Here is a 23299-nt window from a genome sequence, read left to right as displayed (position 1 = left end):
ACTGTAGATGTTGGCATGATTTGAAAACAGGTGGCATCCATAAAAAACTGCTCTTCTTCACTTTAGGGGACAATGCAAATGTGTTTCTTGCTTTTTAGTCAATAGGAAGGACAAAGAAAACATTACATACATTTCCTTTACTTGTAAATACATATAATGGATGTCTATTTGGAGGTGTCATTCACCAAATTATCACTTACTGACAATTAAGTTTAGACTGTGCCAGCCAGCTCCTGGAGATGTGCGCAAAGACAGTGTACATTTTACCTTGAAATTCCTAATGTAGCTTCCTTCAGCTGCAAGCAGCTCTTTAACCTCCTTAAGCTGCAAACAGGACTGAAATCGATGGACAGGCACCAATCCCAGCCTTTGCCAGCAGCAGGAAATAGAGATGGTGTAGGACCACTTAGGAGTACACCACCACCAAGGGGATTCCTCCTGTACTAAAGGACACCCCTGCAGATGGATACCCTGATTTTACTGTTGCACAAAGTGCTCAGGCTGCAACAGATAATCTTTATCCATAAAGGTCTAATTTAAATGAAATCCTAATCCAATATTTGCTTAAATAAAACAATAGTCATGAAGGGGCTTCAAGATGAATGCAAGAGTCCGCCAATATAAGTTCTTACATGCTAGTAAAACGTGCAGATGATTAAATCTCCATGATTTCCAAATGGAGGATCAGAATTGGTTTGTTTTGTTTTTTTTAAAAAGCAGCTGGTGGTAGAAGAACCTATAGGAAAACCTTTACATTTTTCCTTTAGAAGACAAATGTAGTTGCTGTTAAAGAGGAATCACAATGGCAATTACCTAGAAAAAAGAAATGAGAAATGCTTTATAATGAATAACATCTCCCTTCAAACCTCAGAGCAATAGCAGAAATATTGGAATTTGCCCTCTGTGCTTAGTACAAATTTGAAAACAGAGCTGGAAATGAAAATTAAGACACTAATCGAACTTGCAACTGTACTAAACTAAAGTATATAGACAGGATGATAATGTTGCAAGTACCTTTAAAATGGAGCACTAGGGTGCAGTACAGCACAATCTAGATTTACCAGTACCCGTTCCGGAAAATGGAAATGGATTTATAATTATATTCTCAATTTTGCTGTTACTGTATGATAACACACACTTATCTTTGCTATAACACCTGCAAACCATCCATACTTAAAAACAACAACAGTTTCTTTAGGGAGGGAACTTCTATTGCAACAGATTACTGTTGTACAGATTTACAGACAAAGCATATATAGAAGGTCCTTTTCTAGAAGATGAAAGGGCTTGAGTATGCAGGGTACTATCCTGTTTGTATTTACCCCTTTTTTTCATCCCAATATGTCAAAACACTTTCTAAGAGGAGTTCTGTTTCACTGTCCGCATTTTGCATGGAGAGTGAGGGACAAGAGGGCAAAGGAACAAAGTAGGCCAGTGGCAAAGACAACATAATAAATGCCAAACTCACTGCTCTGTCCTACTCAGAAGTGCTCCATTATAAAGGCTTTGTTATGTGGACACACAGCTTGTTCATTCCTGTTAACATATGCAGTCAACTAGAGCTTTCAGACCAACTACAGTAAAACCAAATAAAAATAATAATAAAGATAGGTCAGACACAGACAGTTAAATAGAACTATTTTCATAGATTTATTCAAAAAATACTTACAAAAGCAAGTATGTTTGACCCTAAAATAGTTAAACGTATTTTGTGTTTACATTGGTGTAATTAAGCGTGCAGCATTAACAGTCTTTTCTGTCTGAAGCATTGTTAGTTTGCCAGAAAGAAGTGGGGAAGTTCTGGTTTATTAGTGGGGCAATGTCTCCTTCCCACTTCCCTACTTAGCAACTACAGCTGTGGTCTGTGCTTGAGATATCAGCATAATGAATGGTGGGTTTGCCTCACTAGCTGCCAGTCCAGCTGAGTTTAGATTTTACTGGAAACCTGGAAGGTAGATCAGTTTTACCCTAGTAAGGGGTAGAAGAGAGAGAAGAAAAAAACAAAAGGAAAAAAAAAATAAGTGGGCTGGTTCTGTACGCAAATAATTAACCAAAGCTGTTTCATTACTGAGACCATAAAAGTGTGGTCCTTTTTCCGTGTGTGTGTGCGTGCGTGCGTGCGTGCGTGTGTCCATAGCCAGTGCCCCTTATATCTACTACTCCCTACAACACTTCCTGCTGAGACGTTGGGACTGAAATAGCTGAGAGCTTCCCCCACAGACAGCAATTCAGCAATACCAGAAAAGAAACACATTGCAGTTAGCTTCCACATACTGTATAGTTATATTTTAAAACAGAACTGGCACAAACACCAACTAAAAAAGTTTGCTGCTTTACAATAAACAGCACCTCCATAACAGCTACAGTGCAGATGGTCTGTTCACAGGGAAGTTTATCATTGTTGGGGTTGCACTGATTTGAAGAAGGCCTCCCCAGCCATTATTTTGTCTGGTGGCAGCAGCTGCTGCTACTCGGGCTATGATATTTCGGTGTGTCTCAGTAGCAGAAGAGAAAGCACCCGCCACCACACGCACTGGCAGTTTCCTCTTTCCACCTGGCTGCAGGGTATAGCTGTTCTGCCGCCAATCTTCTTCTGGGGGCATATCAACCCTCTTTGGACCCGGCACCTTAGCACGAGCAGGTGGCACAGGACAACCTTGAGGGTGACTAGAATTCCAGTGCAGCCCCCATGGTGCTCTTAAGATGCTGTAGTCTGTGCTGGATGGTGGCCTACACTTGATGGAATAAGACTCTAGCATTTGATGTTGTAAGGGCTGCTGGAGGAAGTCTTCCTGTAAGCCTTTGTCTGATTGGCCTGGGCATCCCAAGTGCATTTTTTCTTTATCTGGCAATGTCACTGTTTGTTTAGCAGTGTGGCTCAACTGCAGCCAATGGCCAGAGAGACTTGATGCCCCACCTCCTAAATGCTGATCAAGAGGCCTTTGCCCTTGGGCAGAGGGGCATTTCTGTGCGCAGGGGAGACTTCCATAGCTCAGTGCCACACCTGTGTGGTCTTCACCTTGGAAAGTTTCACCCCCGTCAGGCATAACCAGAAGTTTCTGGATGTTCTTCTGATCTCCTGGGGGAAGAAAGTGTTTGTTCGGTTAATTTTTTTTCTCTCAAAGCCTCCAATGGTGGCCCACCTGCAGATTGGAAAGGTTAAACTGAATCAGCCCTACACCAGGACATTTCTTGTAATACGGATTTTGAATGAGTGAAAACTAGTCAATTCCAACTAGGATCATAATCCCAGGAGACTGCAAAAAAGTGAAATTTGAAGGAATGCGTCTCATAGAACATAGTACCTATAGCCAACTCTTTCACAGGTAGTTACTATCCACCCTTCATACAAATGGTTCAATAGCTGAACATTTCAGGGTACCAAGACCTAGGTGGAGCACAACTCTAAGGAATTTGTGAATCCCTCATAGCCTTTTTTTCTGTAACATTATAAGACTATTTAAAATGACTAACAAACTAGTTAAGTACATTAAAATGTAAATTCCAGAAGCAGTTCTTTGAGGTTACACTGCCATTTTTGCTGGCCAGATACCTCTTTACGTGCATCTATAATGTAAGCATTATTACATTTAAACAATCAACCGCCATGCCTCCAACTTAAAAATGATCCCTTTAGATTGCAGTCACTTAACACAGCACATTAAAGCAGTGTGGAAGGGATAGCAAAGGGAAAAAAAAGAATGACAGATTTATCCTTCCAAATTTCTGGAGAGACTGAGGCAGGTGTAAAAGCATCATTGACAGACAAGGCCTGAGAAGCTGTGCTTCAGAAACAGCAGGGTAAAAACTGCACACAGTTTTTCTGATCATGCAGGAGGGCAAAATGCCCTGTGATTACCTGATGGTCTATGTGCCTTGCCCACCATGCTAGGCATCAATACGTCATGGGACAGGTGCTGCGGCCAGGTTGGGTTGTGCTGGGGATCAAAGGGTAACACAGGAGGGTCATGGGGAAAAGGAAGGGAAGTAGAGCTGGAAGAGCGGTGCCTGGTTTCCACTGGCATTCTCCTCATATTTGATGCTTCCTTTTGACAAAATGAGAAAGGGGAAAAAACCCACAAATGATGATTAAACAGAGCTGGGCTGAATCAAGTGAACAGGGCAATGACAGGGATAAGTCACCACAACAAGTACATGCATCTGTATGTGAAAGAAAGGAATGCAAGGTAACAGTATTCATTTTGGAAGACTCTCATCTGGTGAATGTTTTAATGGTGGGGGGGTTGACTAATCGTTTGGCTCAGAGTGGGAGGGGTGGGACAAAAGTTTGGTTCACATACCCATTTTTCAGAATAGTGGCAATAATCTCACAGTAGAAAAAGTAAATGTGCCCATTCCCACTTAACCCTGTTGGTGCTGTCCCAACACAACACAAAGATGTACACTACAGGACCCAGCATGCTTTATAAAAGAGCTGCACAAGGATGTAGGGTATCTGTTTTGGGTAGTACCAGGTAGCTGAATCTTTTGCAGCAGTAAAAGATAGATTTGTCTGAACCCCTACCTATACACCCAGATTTGCACCAGTTTAACTGGACTGATTTAGGGAAAAAAAAACCCAAACGTGTATGCTTAGACAATGCCTAAAGCTCAAAAGTCAGAGTCCTGCTATGGCTTTCAACTTTGACAAACAACTTTGCAAACAGACCTCCTTGTTCTATCCTTCTTGTTCAGCTGTTTTCAAACAGAGCTAACGTTCTTAGGTTTCCTAACACAGGCAATGGAAAGTGGAGGCGGGGAGACACCAGAACTAATACTTCACATTAAAGAATACTCTCAAAGCTTCCCCTCTTCAAAGAAATTGCCCCATTAAACACCAGTGTGTTCAAATTGTTCCTGTTCTTCTCAAACTGGCAGTTCCAGAAAATTGCCTACTTTTGAGGATATGTTGGGGAACATTACTGGGTGCAATTAGGTGCAGAATTTTTGTTCCTTCCCTCCAAAAGCAGAACCACACTGACATAAGTGAAAATCTTTTCTCTGCCCTTTCAAAGAGGAGAAAAAAATTCTTGAGGAGACAGGTATGGCAGTGCTGCTGCTTATTAGCTTTCCCTAATGTGGCTAGGAAAGAAGCTTTCCTCTTCTGAGCTAATATAATTTTTTTGCAATTGTATGCCTTTCTTGTTTAGTAACTGCTGCTAGAGAAGATGGATACAGGAAAGGAAGAAAGAAATTAGGTGGTATTCGCTCATCCCAAGATAGCTCTTAATAATGCTACTGATCATTCTACTTACAAAACTATGAGACGAGACCAGGGTCTCTTCTTTGTTTGCGATGACTGTCCCACTGAGACTGCGAGCGATACGACGGAAATTCTCTGCACTATACATCTCCTCTTCTGGCTCCCTGCTGTGGTCTCTGGTATATGTGACCTGCAAACAACATTACAACATTTAAAAAGGTCTCTCCATGGGTCCTGTGCTGTACAGTGATTTAGGGAAAGAGGTCAATAAAAATGTGATAAATTATATGAACTTCATGAAATATGCTGATCTTTTCTTTTCAGACTCCTTCATTCAAGACTAACTTAAGATACTAAAGCAAATAAATCTTTTAGAATTTCTTATTAAAATGCTATTTGTAGGACTAGTTTTCCACATTATAATGTACTAACATTTGCACAAGTATACTTCAATATCCTGTAAACACTTAAAGCAAGGATCTACAGCCCTCCAGTGGGAGGAATCTAGCCAAGGGACTGACTACTGCCCTATATGTCTTCTTGGTAGCTCAGATAAGTAGTGTTGGAAATGATGACCAGGCCAAAATGTAATCTAAAAGGGAAGTGAAGGGGCCAAAGGAACTGTCTTTTCATAAATCTGGATAAGTCCAGAATTATTAGGTTGGAAATCTACTTTTCTGTTGGGATAGGAAATTAGTTCCTTTTCTATTTTCAAGTTCATACACATTAGTCTTTAATATTTTTTTTACCCAAAGGTACCCATATGCTTTGAGGTACAAGCACTAAAATATTACAGCTCATTATTCAATTGTCTTATCTTAGGAAAAGCATATGGTATGAACTAAAACTGTTAGACTACTATGAAAAGGAGATAGAACACATTCCCAAGGTCTTGAAGACAGTATCGCAACCTACAATGCACTGTAGCTCCTCCTAACTTTTCTCTCTCTCTCTCTCTCACTCAAAGAATACTAGATGTCAGTTATTATACTGCGCATAATACTCAGTTGAACCCTGTAGCTTCACAATGTGCAATGTGACAGTTTACCAAAGACAGTGCTACAGCTGTAAATATATAACATGAAGAAGGAAACCACAAAAGCAAGCAATATAAAACATTTTAGATCATTTTCATAATGTGATATGTTTCCCTACAGTCTGTAACAATACAATTACAGACACTAGCTCCTAAATTATGAGGCTACATGGCCCTGAAAAGAATTTAGATGACACTACTGTCCAAGTGTAGCATTTATCCCAAATCATCCCTATACTTATTGCTGGATTTTGAAAAGGTCTGTACCTAGCATTCTCTAATGTTTAATATGTATGAACACTCTGCCTTTCCTATGGACATTTTTTACTTTGTTTGCTGCTGAAATAACTGGTCCCTCCATCTCCACATGCATACAGCCTTATAGGCCCCACCCTCCAACATTCTTTAATGTGCTGCTACCTTAGAAACAGGAGAGACAATAGATCCATACAGGCTGCGTTCAATCTCTGCTGTCGGCGTTTTTGAGAGACCCATGCCAGCTGCAGTACGCAACTTCCTTGCATTTACGTTTGCAGAGACTAGGACAGAAATAAAGTAGTGGGATTAAATTCCAAGTGAAAATTTCTATCAGTGGCACACTCGCTGATCTCAAGCCTACCTGAAGCAGAAATGAATGGACTACATATATATATATAAACAAAGGATATACACTACTAACCAAAGGTTCTTCTAAATTAGCCTCTAAATTGACACTTACAGGACCAAGAATCTTTTAGTGCACAGCCTGCTGGAGATACTTGCTTCCCCTTCCCTTGCCCTCATGTGGGATTCTAAATGTTTCAAAGAAAGACTGGTCCCAACCACTTTAATTCAGTACACATGAAACAAAAGGTGACAAAATAGCATGGAGGGTAGTTGTGGCATATGAACACGGAGAGACTTGGCTCCAAGAATTCCAGTTAACTTTCATTCTTTCTTCTAGTAGCCTCTGCACATTCCCATTTGTGGGAGGTTTAGTAAACATCAGATTACCCTCCTCAGGAAGGCTAAGAAATATTAGAGTTAATGATTGCTGAACTGCCAAAAACGAGCGCCCTTTCTACATGTCAAGTCAAGTATATAGACACTGACTGCAATCTCTTATCCTCCCTAAATAGTCCTTAAATTAGAGGGAAAACTGCTGACAGAAAATGTAGAATTTCAAGCAGCAGCTTTAGAAAAACTGTGATTCAGGACAGGCAAAGGCAAGCTACTGGAAACTGTGCTAGGCCAAAGTGTGTATCTTTCAGTATCTTCAGGTGATGAAATAACTTCCATATCATGGATTGAGATACATGGGCCAATACATCTAAGCAACTTTTGAACTGTAACAGAAGATCCTCAATCCCACACCTTATGCCTCCAATACTTGGAGGGAGTTTAAAAGGCTTGTACAAAATACTTTTTCACTGGCAAAATCACCGTTTCTAAGGGTGTAAAAAAGGAGTGGGTAGCTAACATACAAATGCATTCTGGCCCTGTACTTGTAAAAACTTCCTTAAATCCAATAAAGAATTACCCCAGGGAATAAACGGGTTTAGGTATTGTGTGCCCAAAGCTATTCAGTAGCCATTTGTAAGCAAACAGGTTATTACCTATTTAAGCTCATCACCCAGAATATCTCACTACCTGCCTCCTCTAGATTTCATTATCATTTACACCAGTAAAAAAGGCCAGTGAAAAAAAATTATACCAGTGAAAATGAGTTACGTGTTGTGTGTCTAGGCCCAAAGATATAACCATTGCCTGAGTGGCCCAAATCTAAGGCCTGTAGATATCCTAGACATTGAATCCAACTTCCAGGATGTGACTGAAGCTTGGAAAAACAAATTAATTCTCTGAGAAAAATGGATGCAGAAGACCTCCCCACCCCTCCCCACTTGAGACCTCCATCTCAGATGGCAAAGCACATCAAAAAAACAAGAGAGAAAGCTCCCCCATTTCTTTCTCTTTCACAGTAAAGCATGCCAAATATCCTAAGGGATTATGGCTCAGGTGTTCATGGCGTCTAAAAAAGGACAGTAACAAGTCCGTCAGTTGCTCCAGCTACAGCTAATGAAAGTGTGACCCAGTTGCACTGGTAAAGAACCTTTCCTATAACCTGCACTTTTGTGCAGGATTGAAAGTGAACACAATATGCACATTTTACAATGGGCCAAAATCCATTCCCTGACAAGAAAGATAACTGAGAGTTAAGCAACTGATAAAAACCCTTAGTGCTGCAAAGAGGGCAAAGCATGACCACTTTTATTGGCAGGTATATGCTAGGTAGCTGAATCTGAGATGCATAGACCAAAGGCTGAAAGGAGTCTCTGCAAGACTGTTGTCTCAAGCGTGCTGGTTTTAGGAATGGCTACTGTTGGCAGTTCCACTAATGCACATATATTTGGGGACTTCAGTTACTGGCTACAAAGAGCACAGAATCAGCTGAGATGGCTTTTGGCACCCTCTCTTTTTTTCCCTTACCTCTGGCAATTCTGAATTCCCTGACAAGTAAGGCATCAAATCCTTGGCATTTAATGCAACCTGAAAAGAGTTCTGGATCACAAGGTATACTGCAGACACTCAGCCAGTTTTGTGAAGGTGTGTGTGTGTGCATGTGTGTCCGCACACACACACACTACACATTATCAGTCCAGAGGGGCTGGTTCCATTTATGTAGCACAGAGTGAACAGGGCCTTAACTGCAGGCACTGGACTAAATGTCAGTCTGACCAATCTGGAGACATCAAAGTTATTCACACTGGACATATAAACACTCTGACAAGGTGGCAGGTCCTCAACACTGGACTAAAACAACTTGAAAGTATCTGCACTGACAAGTGACTTCTAGAGTCAGCCATGTAAGATCCTTGAACCTGGACCTGATCAGTCAAGATGGATCCATGAACTTTGGTGTCATTCATGCCAGACACAGAGCTAGTTAGAGTTGATGCCTGACTTTTGAACAGAGGCACAGTCAACTGGGCCTGAAAAGCCCATCAGCTAAAATTAGGGTGATCATTGGTCCTGTTTTATACTGGATCGTCCTGTTTTTAAACCCTTTGTCCCCTATCTGTTTCTGAATGAGGAACAGACTGCAAAAAGTCCTGTTTTTCAGTGCATTGGTGCAAATATATGTCAATTATTTGCTCTTGTGATTCTATTGACTGTGCCTAGACATAGGGCAGTGCGCAGCCAGGAGGAGCTGGATTCTGAGACAGCCAGGGAGGGAGGTAGAAGATCCCAGGTGCTGATCACTCTGTCCCTGCGTGAGGAGCTGTAGATGCACTGCACATACAGGCACAGCGAGAGCTGAGGTGCTGCTGTAGGCCTGAGCTCCCTGAGCCCTCACCAAGGGGATGTCCTGTATTCTGCGGATGTTTCAGTGGCCACCCTAGCTAAAGTGGAAGGTAGCTGTCTCACTTCTGTGGGTTCAAATAATGCCTATACAATAGGACCATCCTGTTTTTCTTAAGATACCCTGATTACCTAAATTAAAACTAATGAAAAGAGGCCCCTGAAGAACCAGAAGGGGAAGAGAAAGAAGTAATGAGGGAAGCATCAAGAACACTACATCTGATCTGAACTTGCTAGTGGGTTTGGAGATTAGAAAGGAGAGAGGATAGTTAGAATCACTTCCCTTCTCAAAGCCTAGGAATCCTCCGTGGGAAGGAAAAAGCAAAAGTGAAAAACTTCAATGCACACTGCTCATTAAAGGATTCTAAGAATTTGCGACCTGGTGTCTTGATGCCACACAAGCAGGAACATAGAGACTACCTGGAGAAAAAAAAAAGCAGTTGATAAAAAATGCAAAACACATCAAAATGTTTGTATACTGTATTTATACTGACTGATATCCATTCCTGGTAGAGAAGATTTCAGTCAAAAGAGAAATTTTCTGAATTTTTAAGTTGTGACACACTGGCCACATATCATGAGACACTGACTGCGTAGTTGTTACTGCACAGTCATTTAGTACATGCATACACAAGTACTAAATGACTGAGCAGTAACTGGTGTTCCTGTACAATAGCATCCCTGCACAGCTTCCTGGTAATGCTGACTGCGCAGTAGCTCATTAGTAAAGCGCAGTAGCAGTGCATCACAATTCATGCCATGCAACACTACTGCGCAGTAGTAACAAGCTACTGCACAGTAAGCATCTTGTGTAGATACTGCAACTGTCTGTATGTACACATAAGTAGTATGAACCTAAGGCCCCTGACATAAAAATAATTGTGCAATTGGGATCATGCACAGCAGGATGCATGACTTTTGGAATAAAATTCCTCAGATCCCAATGACGCAACCGCAGAATGGTGCAGCCTGGCACTGCAGAACTAGTTCCCTGATGCTGGGATGCATTGGCCCACATTTCAATGGGTGGAGAGCAGCCCCGAGTCCTGGAGCCAGTATCTGGGGCTGCCCCTCCTGACTGGGTGCAGAGTAACCCCAGGTCCCAGAATCAGGACTGCTTCTGCAGATCAGGCAAGAAGTAGCCTCAGATCTGGGACTGAGGTCTGTCACCAGGGATCAGGTGAATAAGAGCCCTGGGGCTGCCTCCAGGGATCAGGTGGGAAGAGCCCTAGGTCCTGGTGGAAATGTATACCAGAGGAGTAGGGGATCCACAGCCCCAACTGCATATTCCCTGGCCTGGAATGGCAAGCATATACCCAGAGACTGGGAAGCTTTCCAATGCCCAGCTGCATGCACCCCATGCTGTAGTGCAGATAGCTAGGCATCACAGAGCCTGGGTCACCAGCTGCCCTTGCTGCATACCCAGCGTTGGACTGGACAGAGTGACTTTAAATAACTCCATCTTTGGGCAGCTCATAGGCTCCCCATGAAGGGGCATTTAAAACTATACCATGCACCCCACTACAGCATGCCACATTCAAAATAGGGCAAGATACAAACAAGCCACAGAGGTTCTACATTAAAATGTGGAACATCTTTGTGGCCTGTTTAACATATTGTGCCATAAATTTGCCAAACATGCAGAATGTTGTGTTTTATGCTGCAATTAATGAGTAAATCACACCATAAATGTAATATCTGCCAGGCATCTAACACCTCAGTTTGTAAATATGTTGATGAAACCAGAAATCTGCCATTCCTTCATCCTAGATGGCCATAATAGTCAAATCTGAAACCTTCCAGGCCAGCTAAATCTTTTTACCCACAAGCATCCACCAGTTTAACTAAAGGTGTGCTTTTAGAGCAATTTAAAAAGGTGTATAGTTGTGAAGACACATGCATCTTTCAGCTTAAGATCAATATTAGTAAAGATAAACAAAAATAAGCTACTGGTAAATTGAACTGAAGTAACAGGCACCTATTTAACTAAATTAGTTTTGAAAACAAACAAAAAACTGCAAAACAACTTTAGTTTCGCTGGAGGAACTGTGTGCAAGCAAGGCTCAAATCTTGCTCAGGAATAAAATATTACCCTGATGTAAAGCAGTTACAGAATTCTCACCTGATTGGCCTAGTGGATGCCTGGCACTGTCCATTCTTCCCAGCACAGACCTGTTAGCTTGAGATGCTTGCAGACTAGCCTGATAGAGGGATTCCAGCTCAGAAATCTCCTGTTCTGTGTCTTGATTCCACTGTGGGTGCAGCTGCATTGGGGTCCTGTCCAAGTCACCTCTAACTCTTCTCTTCTCAGGAAGCAATGGATTCCTCATAGGCACCAGAAGCCATTCGGTATTCTTACTTTCCAGCTGAGAACTTTTAACATCATCCACCCAGTGATTCACAGGCAGAGACACTACCATGCCAGAACTAGTTCCATCATCTACCTGTTTCATGCCTCTTTCATGTGTGCACCTTTCCTGGCAGATTACAGAGCCTGTTACATTCTGCCCACCTCTTCCACACTGCTCTTTTTTGTGAGACCCAGGATTTTTAGAGCTGTGTTTGGCACTTAAACATTCCATGGAAACTAACCCATCCCTAACATCCAAGGATGAGAGGGACTTCTCAGAAGACCAACTTCTGTTCTCTTGGCTTTGATGAATGTGTTGTCTATAGACCAAGGGTGAAAGATTGGTGATGGATTCTTGCATTAGTCTTGGAGATTTCTCATCCTGACAGACTACTGCAGTCCACCCTTTCTCATGAGTACCTTCTTTGCAGACCCCATGCATTCTCTGAAACTGTTCTGCCAGGAAACGAACATGCCCTCTAGTGGTCAGGGTATCAGATTTGCAAGACTCCATCTTTCCAAATTCATCCTGAGGGTGGAGTAAAGTTTCATGGCTGTTTGGTCTGGAATACTTATCTGCTGTCTGTACAGGATCATGGGGACACTGAAGTAATGGGGATAAAGCAGCAGGAGTCATGGAATGATAGCTCCCTAGCTGGTCAATGCTGGGCTGCACAGGAAAGCTTGCAAGTGTGAAGCAAGGACTGTGTTGGCCACTTTTGTCAGGACATGCTGCTTGTGCTGGATGTGGACAGGGAAACAGTGTAGGCAAAGACCCAGAGTTTACTGTATTAGTCTTGATTTTGTGCTGAGCTGTGAGTGAAGCTGTTATGTCATGAACTTCATTTAACTTGCTGCTGCTGCAGCAATCCCTATAGTCTTCTAGCCCTTTGGTTGTGGCTCTATCAAAATCCACACCATGATGGGCAACATTCTTTATCTTTGTGGGTCTCTCAGCCAACCCATGCCTATAGGGAAAAGAGTGAGCTCGGTCATCAAAATCAGCAGAAGCAGATTGGAAGTTTGGAGATGTCCTGTTTGGTGGATTGCTTTCAGGAGGGGGCAGGGAGGAAGCCTCTGGATATAATGATGAGTGCAACTCATGGCAGGAAGCAGGTGAGTGGAAGAAAGAACTGGACCCATATTCCACTCCTCTGTTGGGTTCCAGCGGTAATTCCTGACTCAGCAGTACTTGGAGTGGGCCAGTCTGTTCACTAAAATACACAGAAACGGTAACCAATCATTTGTAAGCCCTTTTTTAAAAAATTTAGTCTTAAGCTGTGGAACTTGCTCCTATTTGATGACATCTACTTCAAATCATTTCACAATACAAAATCCCCACCCAAAGAATTTCTTGTTAATTAAAGAATAAGTCATTTTATGCCTTTCCCTCCATTCTTTTTTTCTCCCTTACAACTGTCTCCCACATACAACACACTGGATTCATTACTAGTTTTAAGAATTAATTTTGTATAACAAAGTTTCAAATAGGTATAATTTTTAATACTGTTTTACAACACTTCAAGTAGTTTGGAAAAGGGCTTGAATGTGTCAATATGTGGTCACATTAATCTCTTTTAAACTAAATATTACAAGTCTCTTTCCAAGATTAGTGGCCAAGCGATTCTGACAACACATCCAAGAGGACTTCACGATTTAATGCAAATAGACAACATTCTACTGACATTCTGTATCTCCAAATAATAGGGAATAATTTTGGGAAGGGAAGGATTAGGATTAATATATTTTTACTAGTTCTCTTTGTCCTTATCCTCTTAGTTTTCGGATTCAATAAGTAACTGTAGTATTTACATATATTACCAACTTTGCATATTTGTTCTGTGTAAAATTAAAGCTTGTGGATCATTTTGCATTTATTCTGCATTTAATTTGCACTTTAGCATGCAGACAAAGTAATAAATGAATAAAATCAGAGAACTGGAAACAATCTGGACAGTCAGGAATGGTCCAGATAACTGAAACCAAACTGAAAACTTCCTTCCTCATTCAAAGCAATACTTACTGTTCACTGAAGTAGTGTGTTAATCTTAATCAGAATCTACTAAATGACAACACCGTGCATGTAAAGGCTGCTGGATACTTAGGATAATTATTTCTTACAGGACAAAAGAACAACTGAATGATCACAACCCTAGCAATCTGTCTCTTCATACTGACCCTAAAAATCAAAGCTCCCATGACAAAGACAGCTAGCACAGGGGTGCTCAAACTCCAGCTCTCAAACCAAGTGTGGCCCACAGAGCCATCACATCTGGCCCACAGGGCTCCCCATGTGTCAAGAAATTTGGCAGCACAGTGTGGTGGCCATCAATATGGCCACATTCCCCCCTGCCAAATTCCCAAGCCCCATGCAGTCAGTCAGGGATAGGTAAGGCAAGGCTGTCCCCCCTTCACCTGAGGGGCTGGACCATGCCCCCTTCCCCTCCCAACAGGGCAGGTTTGGAGCCTGGCCACACCTCTCCTCCCCCATCTCATTCTGTAAAGTATGTAGCTGGAGAGGCCAATTAGCAGCTGCACATATAGCAGGTGGGAACACCTCTTTGCATCCAGCTGTCAAGTCACCTCAACCACAAGTCATCAAAGACCCAGCTCCCCTCCCCATTTGCATCTGTGGCTGTTAGGGAAGGAAGCAGAGGTTGAGTCCAGGCACAGAAGTCACCAGCTGAGAGGTCTGCAGAGTCAGCACAAGGTGAAGTATCCCTTGTCACTCAAGTAGGACTTGCAGAAGAGAGACAGTGGGGCTAGGGCAGGTGATATGACCATCTCCCTGCCGAGCTCTGGCAGAACGACCTCCCTGGAGTTGGACGAATCAGGGCTGCTCTCTGCAAAGGCCTTGTTGGGGAATGGGAAGTAACTCCTTACAAATCGCAGGGACAATACCAACACCTGCTTGCCAACCTGGTTGGTCTCCAATACAATAAAAACACTGAGATCTCATCTGTTCTGTGAGCCAGTCAGAAGCAGTTTCTAAAAGCTTCTACTACAGTCCACGTTTTGATTTTGTACACAAAAAGACCTAGTCTACTAAAACCAAGGACACACTGAAGAAGGCTCTCTGATAATGCAGAATGATCTGAGCAGAGCTGAAACAAGAAGAATGTTACAGGGTCTTGAGTAATCAGGGGAATATTTCATTAGCTATTTCTTTCCAGACCTTGCTGCTGGGAGGTACAGCTCGGACCTGTAATCAGGGGAATATTTCATTAGCTATTTCTTTCCAGACCTTGCTGCTGGGAGGTACAGCTCAGACCTGGTTTAACTGTGATGCACTTGGACTACCTTGTAAATTGGGTCATGGTGCCCCCCTGTGGTGGGTGGCAGGTTGGCGGCGGCAGCTGCTGCGATGGCTGTTGATGCTGCATGCGATCCTGGAGGCTCCGTGCTTTTCGGATACTGATTTGCAGCTTCTTATCGACTAGGGCTCTGCTGTGAGTGCTAGAGCTGGCATCATGCATGGCAAGTCTTAGTTTAGCTAAAATGCAAAAGAAAACATAGCAGAAACAAAAAACAGAAAAAAAGAATAAAATTGGGGGGAAAAAAAAGAAAAAAAAAAGATGCAGCAGGAACATAAAACATGGACCATGCAAATACTGCCACAAAAGGGTTCACAGGGATGCTTTCATTTCCATTAATGCACATTCAAGTTAGCCATGTGTCCAAACAGGTTAACTGAAACTAAACCAAAATGAAGTTGGAACAAAATCTAAGTTTTAGCCAAACCTCTTATCCCCTTAACATGGGCTCTCTCCAACTGCCATTTCTTTCTTAGGCTTCCATCTATGCTTTTCCTTATCCACTATACCAAGAGGTCCCTTAACGTATATGGGAACTGGACAGGTTTTGACACCAAGGCATAGCCAGCTGGAACACAAGCTAACAGAGCTTTCATGAGGGCTATGTACTGATTCTCATTTTGTAACTCAAAAGCCAGTTTCTACAAACATGTTTTTGCCTTTGTAAATCCATGCTGCTACCTGCTCTGTTTGCAACCTCACTAACCAGCCAGAGGAAAATGAAGGGTGGAGTGGGATAGCCAGCCAATCAAAATATAAAATATTGAAAAATACTAAAATAAAAGAATGCAATAGCACATATTTCTATAATTCACAGCACACATTAAGCCCTTCAACGTGTTGATGCCTCTTTCTCCCAACAGCTGAGTAAGTATAGCATAGTTCATACCTTCCGCTTTGGTAACAGAAGAGGGAGACTCTCATGCTCCCTTCCTACTGCTGTACTGGGGTCTTAAACACCTTTGGAAAAGCCTACTGATTGGAAAAAAATGTTTAGGGGGATAGAGAGGCAGGAGTGGGTGCTTGCTGAAATATGCGAGTTAGCACTAGCCTCCCAATGGCATCACTGCCATACTAGAGACAGCAGCACAAAGGGGATCCTAGCAAAAAGGAGAGGGATAGAGTAGAACAAGACTACAATCCAGAAATAAGACTGCTTAGAAAGGGGGAGTACTTTCTCCCAGCATTCTGCTAGAAATCACCAGTCCCAATATTCCCACCTGATGAATTCAGATGACCAGTCAATGTTATAGACCTGTTCTGCAACATTAGTAAGTTGTCAAAAGCGCAATAGCTCAGGCGGTTAGAGTTACTTACATATAGCTTCGTTACAGAGAGCCAAAGCTGCAGCACAATCCCCCTTCTGCTCCTGATGTAGCGACTCTTCAAAGATTGAGTCTGCCTCCTGCATGGACCTCTCAAAGCCATCACTCCTCCCTGCAATGGGCAGCACTCTTCATTTCATTTGCATTCTTTCTTAAATCTTCCTCCTACCCTCCTCCTCCCATTTGAGAGCACAAAACCTTCATGTACAGCCAGTCTTATGTAGCAGACCTCCTGTAGAGGCTGTATCTTTCCCAGACACTCTTCTCTTCTTTTAAGCCTATTTATTGCAATATTATAAACCTCTCCAGGATGAAGAGCAACCTTGGTCAGAGAAATAAAAAATACTGAGAACCATGTGGATCAGCAGCTACTCTCAAGGTTTCTTTATAAGGGCAAGTCACATTGTTTTCACATGAGATGTTATTTAAAATGCATTTAGTTAAACTGATACAAAACACAGCAGTGATAGTGTTTCATTTTAAGCCAGACTTATGTCCATTAGAAATTCAAATTTTACCTAAATAAAAATAAAGTAGTCTTATATCACAATAATAGCCTTGCAGAGAGGTTTGTATCAGTTTAATTACATGTATTGTATTTAAAATTGCAACATATGTTAAATTGGTGCCACTTTCATGCATAGATAGTGCCTCCTACATCTGAGTGCATCCATGAATTTCAACCAAGTCCTTTTCAATTTACAGCCTGGTAACACAGCAAACTTTGGTGCATCTCAGTTCCAATAAATGTTTGTTTTGGCATTTGCCCACCAAACACACAAAATCAAGGATAACTAGAAGCTAAATCAGTGTTGGGAGCAGCAATATCACCATCAGTGACTAAACCTTAGTCAGTCTCTTAGGCTGCTTGCAAACATTTTTAAAAAAAAAGTGGCGCTTTAGTTTAAACTTGGTGTACTCCTGTGCTGTGCCCAGCACATCCCAGGAGAGGCAGTGTTAATTGGACCTGGCTTGCCCAATGTCCATATAAAGCGGGCGCTTAGTGAGGCTTTCTTGGGGCTTCTACATAATAGCTGATTGAATCTACTTTAGATGCAAGTACCAAAAAACCCTGCTGAAGTGCCTGATCTATACAGATGCTGCAGAGCTGGGTCAAAGTAATGTGCTGCTTCTTTTGGTAAAGCCCGTTTTGTTTTGTTTTCCTTTTTTTTTTTTTTTTTAAACGTCTGCAAGCAGCCTTAAAGTAATTATTTCTGATTCATAAGTTTGTTAACTGCAAGAATGGAGTAATTTATCTTTAAAACAAAATGCAATTTTGGGGAGGTGAGTAGTCAGCTTGTTCCTATGCTCTAAAAGAATTCTCACGCCATCTACTGTGATGAGAAGAACATTATAGCACATGGTATGTACAAATACCATTTAGCATGTTGTACCTGTACCTCTGCTGCATGATCACAAATCCTTTCCCAGAAATCATCTGTCCAGAGTTTGAGAGGTGAGAAACCCAGGGAATGGCCAAGTAACCTATTACCTAAAGTTAGGTCACATCTACAGAGTAATAGTACAAGTAACCCAACGTGCAAGTAAGAGGAGACCCTCTCCTCCACTCCACAGGTCAAATGCCAGTTATTTCTATTTAGTCATCTCCTCATATACTTGTACACTCTTTCCATCTGAAACTACTCTGAGGTGCATGGGAAATGTTAATCAGATTCAGCAGTGTATAAATGAATTCACTGACTGGACACACATGCTCTGCACTACAAGAGACAAATGGAATGTTAAAGCCCAATGGTACCGCAGCCTTCGTAGCACTGAAACAGCATGTGGGAAAGAATCTGAGAAGAGGGGAACATAACCAAAAATTCTTTGGGTAACAATTGAGGGACAAAGGAGAAGCTTACTCTAGTGCCATTTATTAGACAGCCTACAGTGTGCTCATGACAATATACTAATTCAAGCAAATAACTGTTAATTTGGTTTGTATCATATCATGACAGTAGAGAATGAAAAAAAATATTTTTTTCCCCACAAAAAATAAAAGCCTCCTTGACATACGTTTTGCATACATCATTCCATGTGCTTCACAAAAATCTTGTGAATAAGCATCTGCTTCATCTGAAGGTGAAGATGGGTAGATGGGTAAGTCAGCCCAGCAGCATTTCACAGTCAAAACATGAAGCCTTTGAGCACTGTAAAACTGAGGCTAAATTCAAATTTTCTAAACTTAACCTTCTTTGTGTAGGGAAAGCCATTTAATCTGAAGAGGAATGGGTCATGAATGTACTGGAGTTTTTGCATAAGCAGGAAGCCTTCTTGGCAGCCAGGCAAACCATCTAAGATACAGGTGCCATGTTTTTGGAATGCAAAAACCATAAAGAATGAAAAAGAAAGGCTAAACAATACATCCAGGTTTCCTAATCTATCCCAAACCAGAGACGAAAACCTCTCATAAGGATTATGTAGTAATTTGGAGCTGGGAAGGGATAAGTTCATAATGTGGCTTGTTTGTTTGTTTTTAAACAAGGAAAGGCTACAATGCAGATGTTTCTTACAATGTGCTTAGTAGAGCATTACCAGGAACTAAACTGGACCAGTTTCTAAAAACTCAGTGGATTAATATTTTTTGGAGGCTGCAGCTTCACATTCCACAATCTGAGTTTTCAGTTTTTTAAAAAAAGTCACTATCATTTATAGTTGCAAAGATATTAATCAGTGGTAACTGATACAATATCTACTTGACTTCAGCAGATAGTCTGAAAAGAGAGTTCTAAAATAAATGTGAATCTACTCCTCATTTCAATGTGTTGTTTACCAGGATCTTATGACAACAGTTTAGATATCAACATTAGTAATTATTACATTATTAATTACCAAGAGTGTAGAAGCACAAATATATGGGGAGTAAAATCTTTATTTTAGTGCCTTGCATGGACAGAATTTGTTATTTGGACAGAAAACAATTAGGGTTTCCCTTTATCCCAAATTAGTCTCTTGGGTGTTACAAATTCAGTCCGCTTGTTCCCTACATTTTTAAGACTTCATAGACCAATTGCCAGTCCTGGAGACAGTTTTGGGTACTAGCAATATTGTAGCAGGACAGAAAAAGAAAGAGTGGTAAAGAAAAAAACTGAAGTGCCCCGAGGATCAAAAAGAATCTTCCTCACTTCCCCCACATCTGACACAATATTCCAAAGCACACCCCCATGCCAACAGCCTTGTCCAGCTCATATGAGTTACCCTGGTTCTGCAGTTCATCCAGGTCCATGAACCTGCTGGGATGAGGATTAAAGCCCATTGCTGCCTCCATTTCCTTTTCCCGTTTCCTGCGTAATTCTTGTTCCTGTGCCCGCCTGGCCACTTCCTCCTGTAATTGATCCAATTCGCTTTTTGATGGCACAGGTATCTCCCCACCTTCAAACAAAAATAAAAAAATAAAAAATCAGCAGACCTATCTGCCAGTCAATAAAACACATTTCATTTCTTCTATACCCGTAGCTGAGCTTTTCTACCTTCCTGGTTCAGCTTTCCTTTTACAACCTAAAAATAACATTTAGTTTTTATTTTTAAAGCATTTTTAGTCATGAAGCAAGGAGAACCAGAGGACTAAGGAAACTGCAAGTGCTACTCAAAAGACATACAAGGTAGTATAGGGCAAATGGACTACTTTATAAAAGTGTCCCCTAATCTGTCTGCTGCACTTCACAGAGTGAATCCTCTGTTCTTATCACTTACCAAGGTGCAAACCCAAATGCAATAATATTCTAGTTATAATTCCATTAAAATCTTAGAGAGGCTCTACTCCCAAATTCTGTAATAATGCCTCTTACCAGCAACTTCAAAATGTTACAGGTTTGTTTTGCAGAATCAGGAAGGAATGCTGCAAGGCAGTGGTTGTCAACTGGGAGTATGCATACCCCAAGGGGTACTTAAAAGTGTGGTAGGGGGTACCCAGAACTCTGTGTGAGTGCAGCCGCAAGACAGCATGCAAGTGGCCAGGAGCAGAGCTGAGCCACATGGAGAGCAGCCAGGTCTAGCTGGTAAGCATGTTGTGGTGGGAGAGTGGGGCTGGGGAAAGAGCTGCCCTGCCAGGGACTGAGCTGCACTGTGGGGGGCAGCTCCCACCGCTACATGCACCCCAGAAGGGCATGGGGGGCGTGTGCCCCCAGATCTGTGTGCAAGCTGGGGCTCTTCCTGGGAGGGAGCTGGGCCAGGCTGTGCTTGGGGCAGGGGGGTGGACAGCAGCAGTCCTGGAAGCAGGACTACTGGGGGGGGCGGGGGAGGAGGGCTGCAGGCACCCATAAATTCACCATAGCCCTCTTCCCAGTGCTGCTGCCTGTCCCGAGTGCAGTGCGGCCCTACTCCCACACCGGGAAGAGCCCAACACAGCCTTCCCCTCCCCCCACTCCTTTCTTCCCGAGGGCATGTGGGCCACGTGCCCGGGATCTGCACAGTGGGGTTGGCAGGCTGCTGCTGCAGGCTGGGGCTGGGAGGCAGTGCTGGGCTCTTCCAGGTGAAGGGATTGGGCCATGCTGTACTTGTAGTGGGCAGTGGAGGTGCTGGGATGGAGGGTGGGGGTGGCTACAGCAAATTTTTGGGTGCTTGTAGCCCCACTCCCGTAGGCCCCCTCAGTGAGGGAGGGAGTGGGGCTGGAGCTGGGGCAGGCACTTCCCAGCTTGGGTGAAGTGTGGGACAGAGACACAAGTGGCATGTCTGGGGCCACAGGGGGTGGCAGCTCCCACCGCTGCATGCACCCCAGGAGGGCATGAGGGTGGGCACGTGCTCCGGATCTGCACATGGGGTGCAGCGCACCACAGGCCACTGCAGACTGGGGCCAGGACAGCACTGGGCTGTTCCCGGCAGGGGTGTTGGGCTTGGCTGTGCTGGGTTGGGTGGGGGCTATGGCAAATTTTGGGGTGGTTGTAGCCCCTCCCACTGCTGCCACTGCCTGCCATGAGCACAGCCCAGCCCGGCCCCCACTGAGAAGAGCCCAGCGTAGCCCTGGTCCTAGCCCACTCTCGCCCTGCGTGCAGATCTGGGGGCACACTCCTCCCATGCCCTTCTGGGGTGCGTACAGTGGTGGGAGCTACCACCTCTTGCACCCTCTGGATGAGCTGCTTGCGGCTGTGTCCTGCACACTGACTCAGCTGAGCAGTGCCTGACCCTGCTCCAACCCCAGCCCCACTCCCTCCCTCACTGTGGGGGCTTATGGGAGCGGGGCTACAGGGGCACTCCAGAACTTGCCATAGGCCCCCCAACCCCAGCCCCACTCCCTCCCTCACTGCGGGGGCTTATGGGAGCGGCTCCCCTCCCAGCACCCTTTGGACGAGCTGCTTGCAGCTCCATTCCACACCCTGCCCCGTCCTGGCTTAGCAGTGCTTGCCCCTGCCCCACTCCCTCCCTCACCACAGGGCCTCGATCTGCCCCACCCCTTAAAAACAAGAACAAAATATAAAGAGGTACATGAGCTGAAACTGAGACGGAAGGAGTACACTTGTTAAAAAAGATTAAAAACCCCTGGTCTAAAGTAAATAGAATATATTATAAGAGCATTTTCTTGATTTACTCTTTCCACTCTGTGTCACCATAAAGATGCATTCTCTTTTTCCCCCCTTCCTTTTTTATATTCCTTAGTAATTTCTTATGGCTGAGGCCACAGAAATAGAGGGACAGCTTGTTACACTACTTCTGACAATTAAGCCATTTTAAAAAAACTATTAACGAGGCAAGTCCATTTCCTGAAATTGTGAAATTCAATTGACATGCCCATAGAACGTCATGAACCATCAAATGTATGCAAATATATGACTCATCTTAAATTGGAATAATTTACCAGCAAGTTAATTTAACAAATTCTTTAAAGTTGTGATTATTAAAAATGGTCAAACTAACTATGAAAGTAACAGGAATTAAAAAAAATGGAACCTGATAAGTAGTTCTGGAAAGAAAAGGACTATTGGCAAAGCTTTTTAAAACTAATTACTGATTAAAAAATTACTCCAGCTCTTTCCTGCTGCCTCATCCATTTGATAAATGGGAGAAATCAAGGTGAAATTTTCTAATTGAAAACAGGCTATCGGACCCCTAACTCTCACTAAAACACAATGGGAAAATTTCCCTTAAACATTTCAGGCCTGATATCCACAAAATGTGTTACCCTCCATTATTCTAGGGAGATATGATTTTATACCAAAATGAGTAAAAGTACCACAAAGATGTAAGTTATATTAATACAGACCCTCTTTTTTACAGAAATAACTGGATCCATACCAGAAAACTGTACCATTAAGCATTTTGGTTTGTAAGCTATAAAGTTAAACAAGTACAAAAGTTTCTTAGAAAGAAAATAAAATTAAAAAAAACAAAACAATCAAGAAGCTATTATTAGAAACTGGTTAAAAAGGATGGGGTAACTTGTCAGACACTAAGAAAACACCATTCGTACTTCTGCTAAATTATACTTTTGGAAACTGTAACTGGGTCAATCTGAACTTACACCTGACAAGTTATTGTGCATAATCAAGAAGTGTTGGGAAGTATACTCTGGCCCACTCTTCTGTTTTGAGTTTCTACCTTATCTGGGTGTCCCAGTGGGACACAAACGGAGGTCCTGGAACACTGTCCCATGGTGGGACCCGAGGTTGGGGTGAGCTGCCGGAAAGAAGAAACAAAAAGCCCTAAGGAGGGGGCTCGCTTACCTTCCATAGGAAAAGCCGCGCCAAGAACAGCCTTCTGTTCAGCCTTCAAAAGAGAAGGCTGAGGGGGGATCTT

At 42.8% G+C, this 23299-nt stretch overlaps 1 protein-coding gene across 1 annotated transcript in view; it reads right to left on the bottom strand.

Annotated features, from left to right (window-relative positions):
- Positions 1 to 1626: 1626 nt before the first annotated feature.
- USP54 (ubiquitin specific peptidase 54) overlaps positions 1627 to 23299 on the bottom strand; it is a 108971-nt gene continuing 87298 nt past the window's right edge. The window contains exons 15-22 of the mRNA XM_019502435.1: positions 19769 to 19942; positions 16560 to 16679; positions 15229 to 15421; positions 11701 to 13142; positions 6660 to 6778; positions 5256 to 5393; positions 3860 to 4046; positions 1627 to 3079 (exon numbers count right to left, since the gene is read on the bottom strand). Of these exons, the coding sequence (XP_019357980.1) occupies positions 2361 to 3079; positions 3860 to 4046; positions 5256 to 5393; positions 6660 to 6778; positions 11701 to 13142; positions 15229 to 15421; positions 16560 to 16679; positions 19769 to 19942 (3092 nt within the window). The 3' untranslated portion in view covers positions 1627 to 2360. The remainder of the gene's footprint in view (positions 3080 to 3859; positions 4047 to 5255; positions 5394 to 6659; positions 6779 to 11700; positions 13143 to 15228; positions 15422 to 16559; positions 16680 to 19768; positions 19943 to 23299) is intronic.

The sequence above is a fragment of the Gavialis gangeticus genome, unplaced genomic scaffold (assembly GCF_001723915.1).
Source record: "Gavialis gangeticus isolate Ggan-Ray unplaced genomic scaffold, GavGan_comp1, whole genome shotgun sequence".
NCBI classification, from domain to species: Eukaryota; Metazoa; Chordata; order Crocodylia; family Gavialidae; genus Gavialis; species Gavialis gangeticus.
Note: the sequence above shows the minus strand (reverse complement) of the source record. Positions and strands in the feature narration are given on the sequence as shown.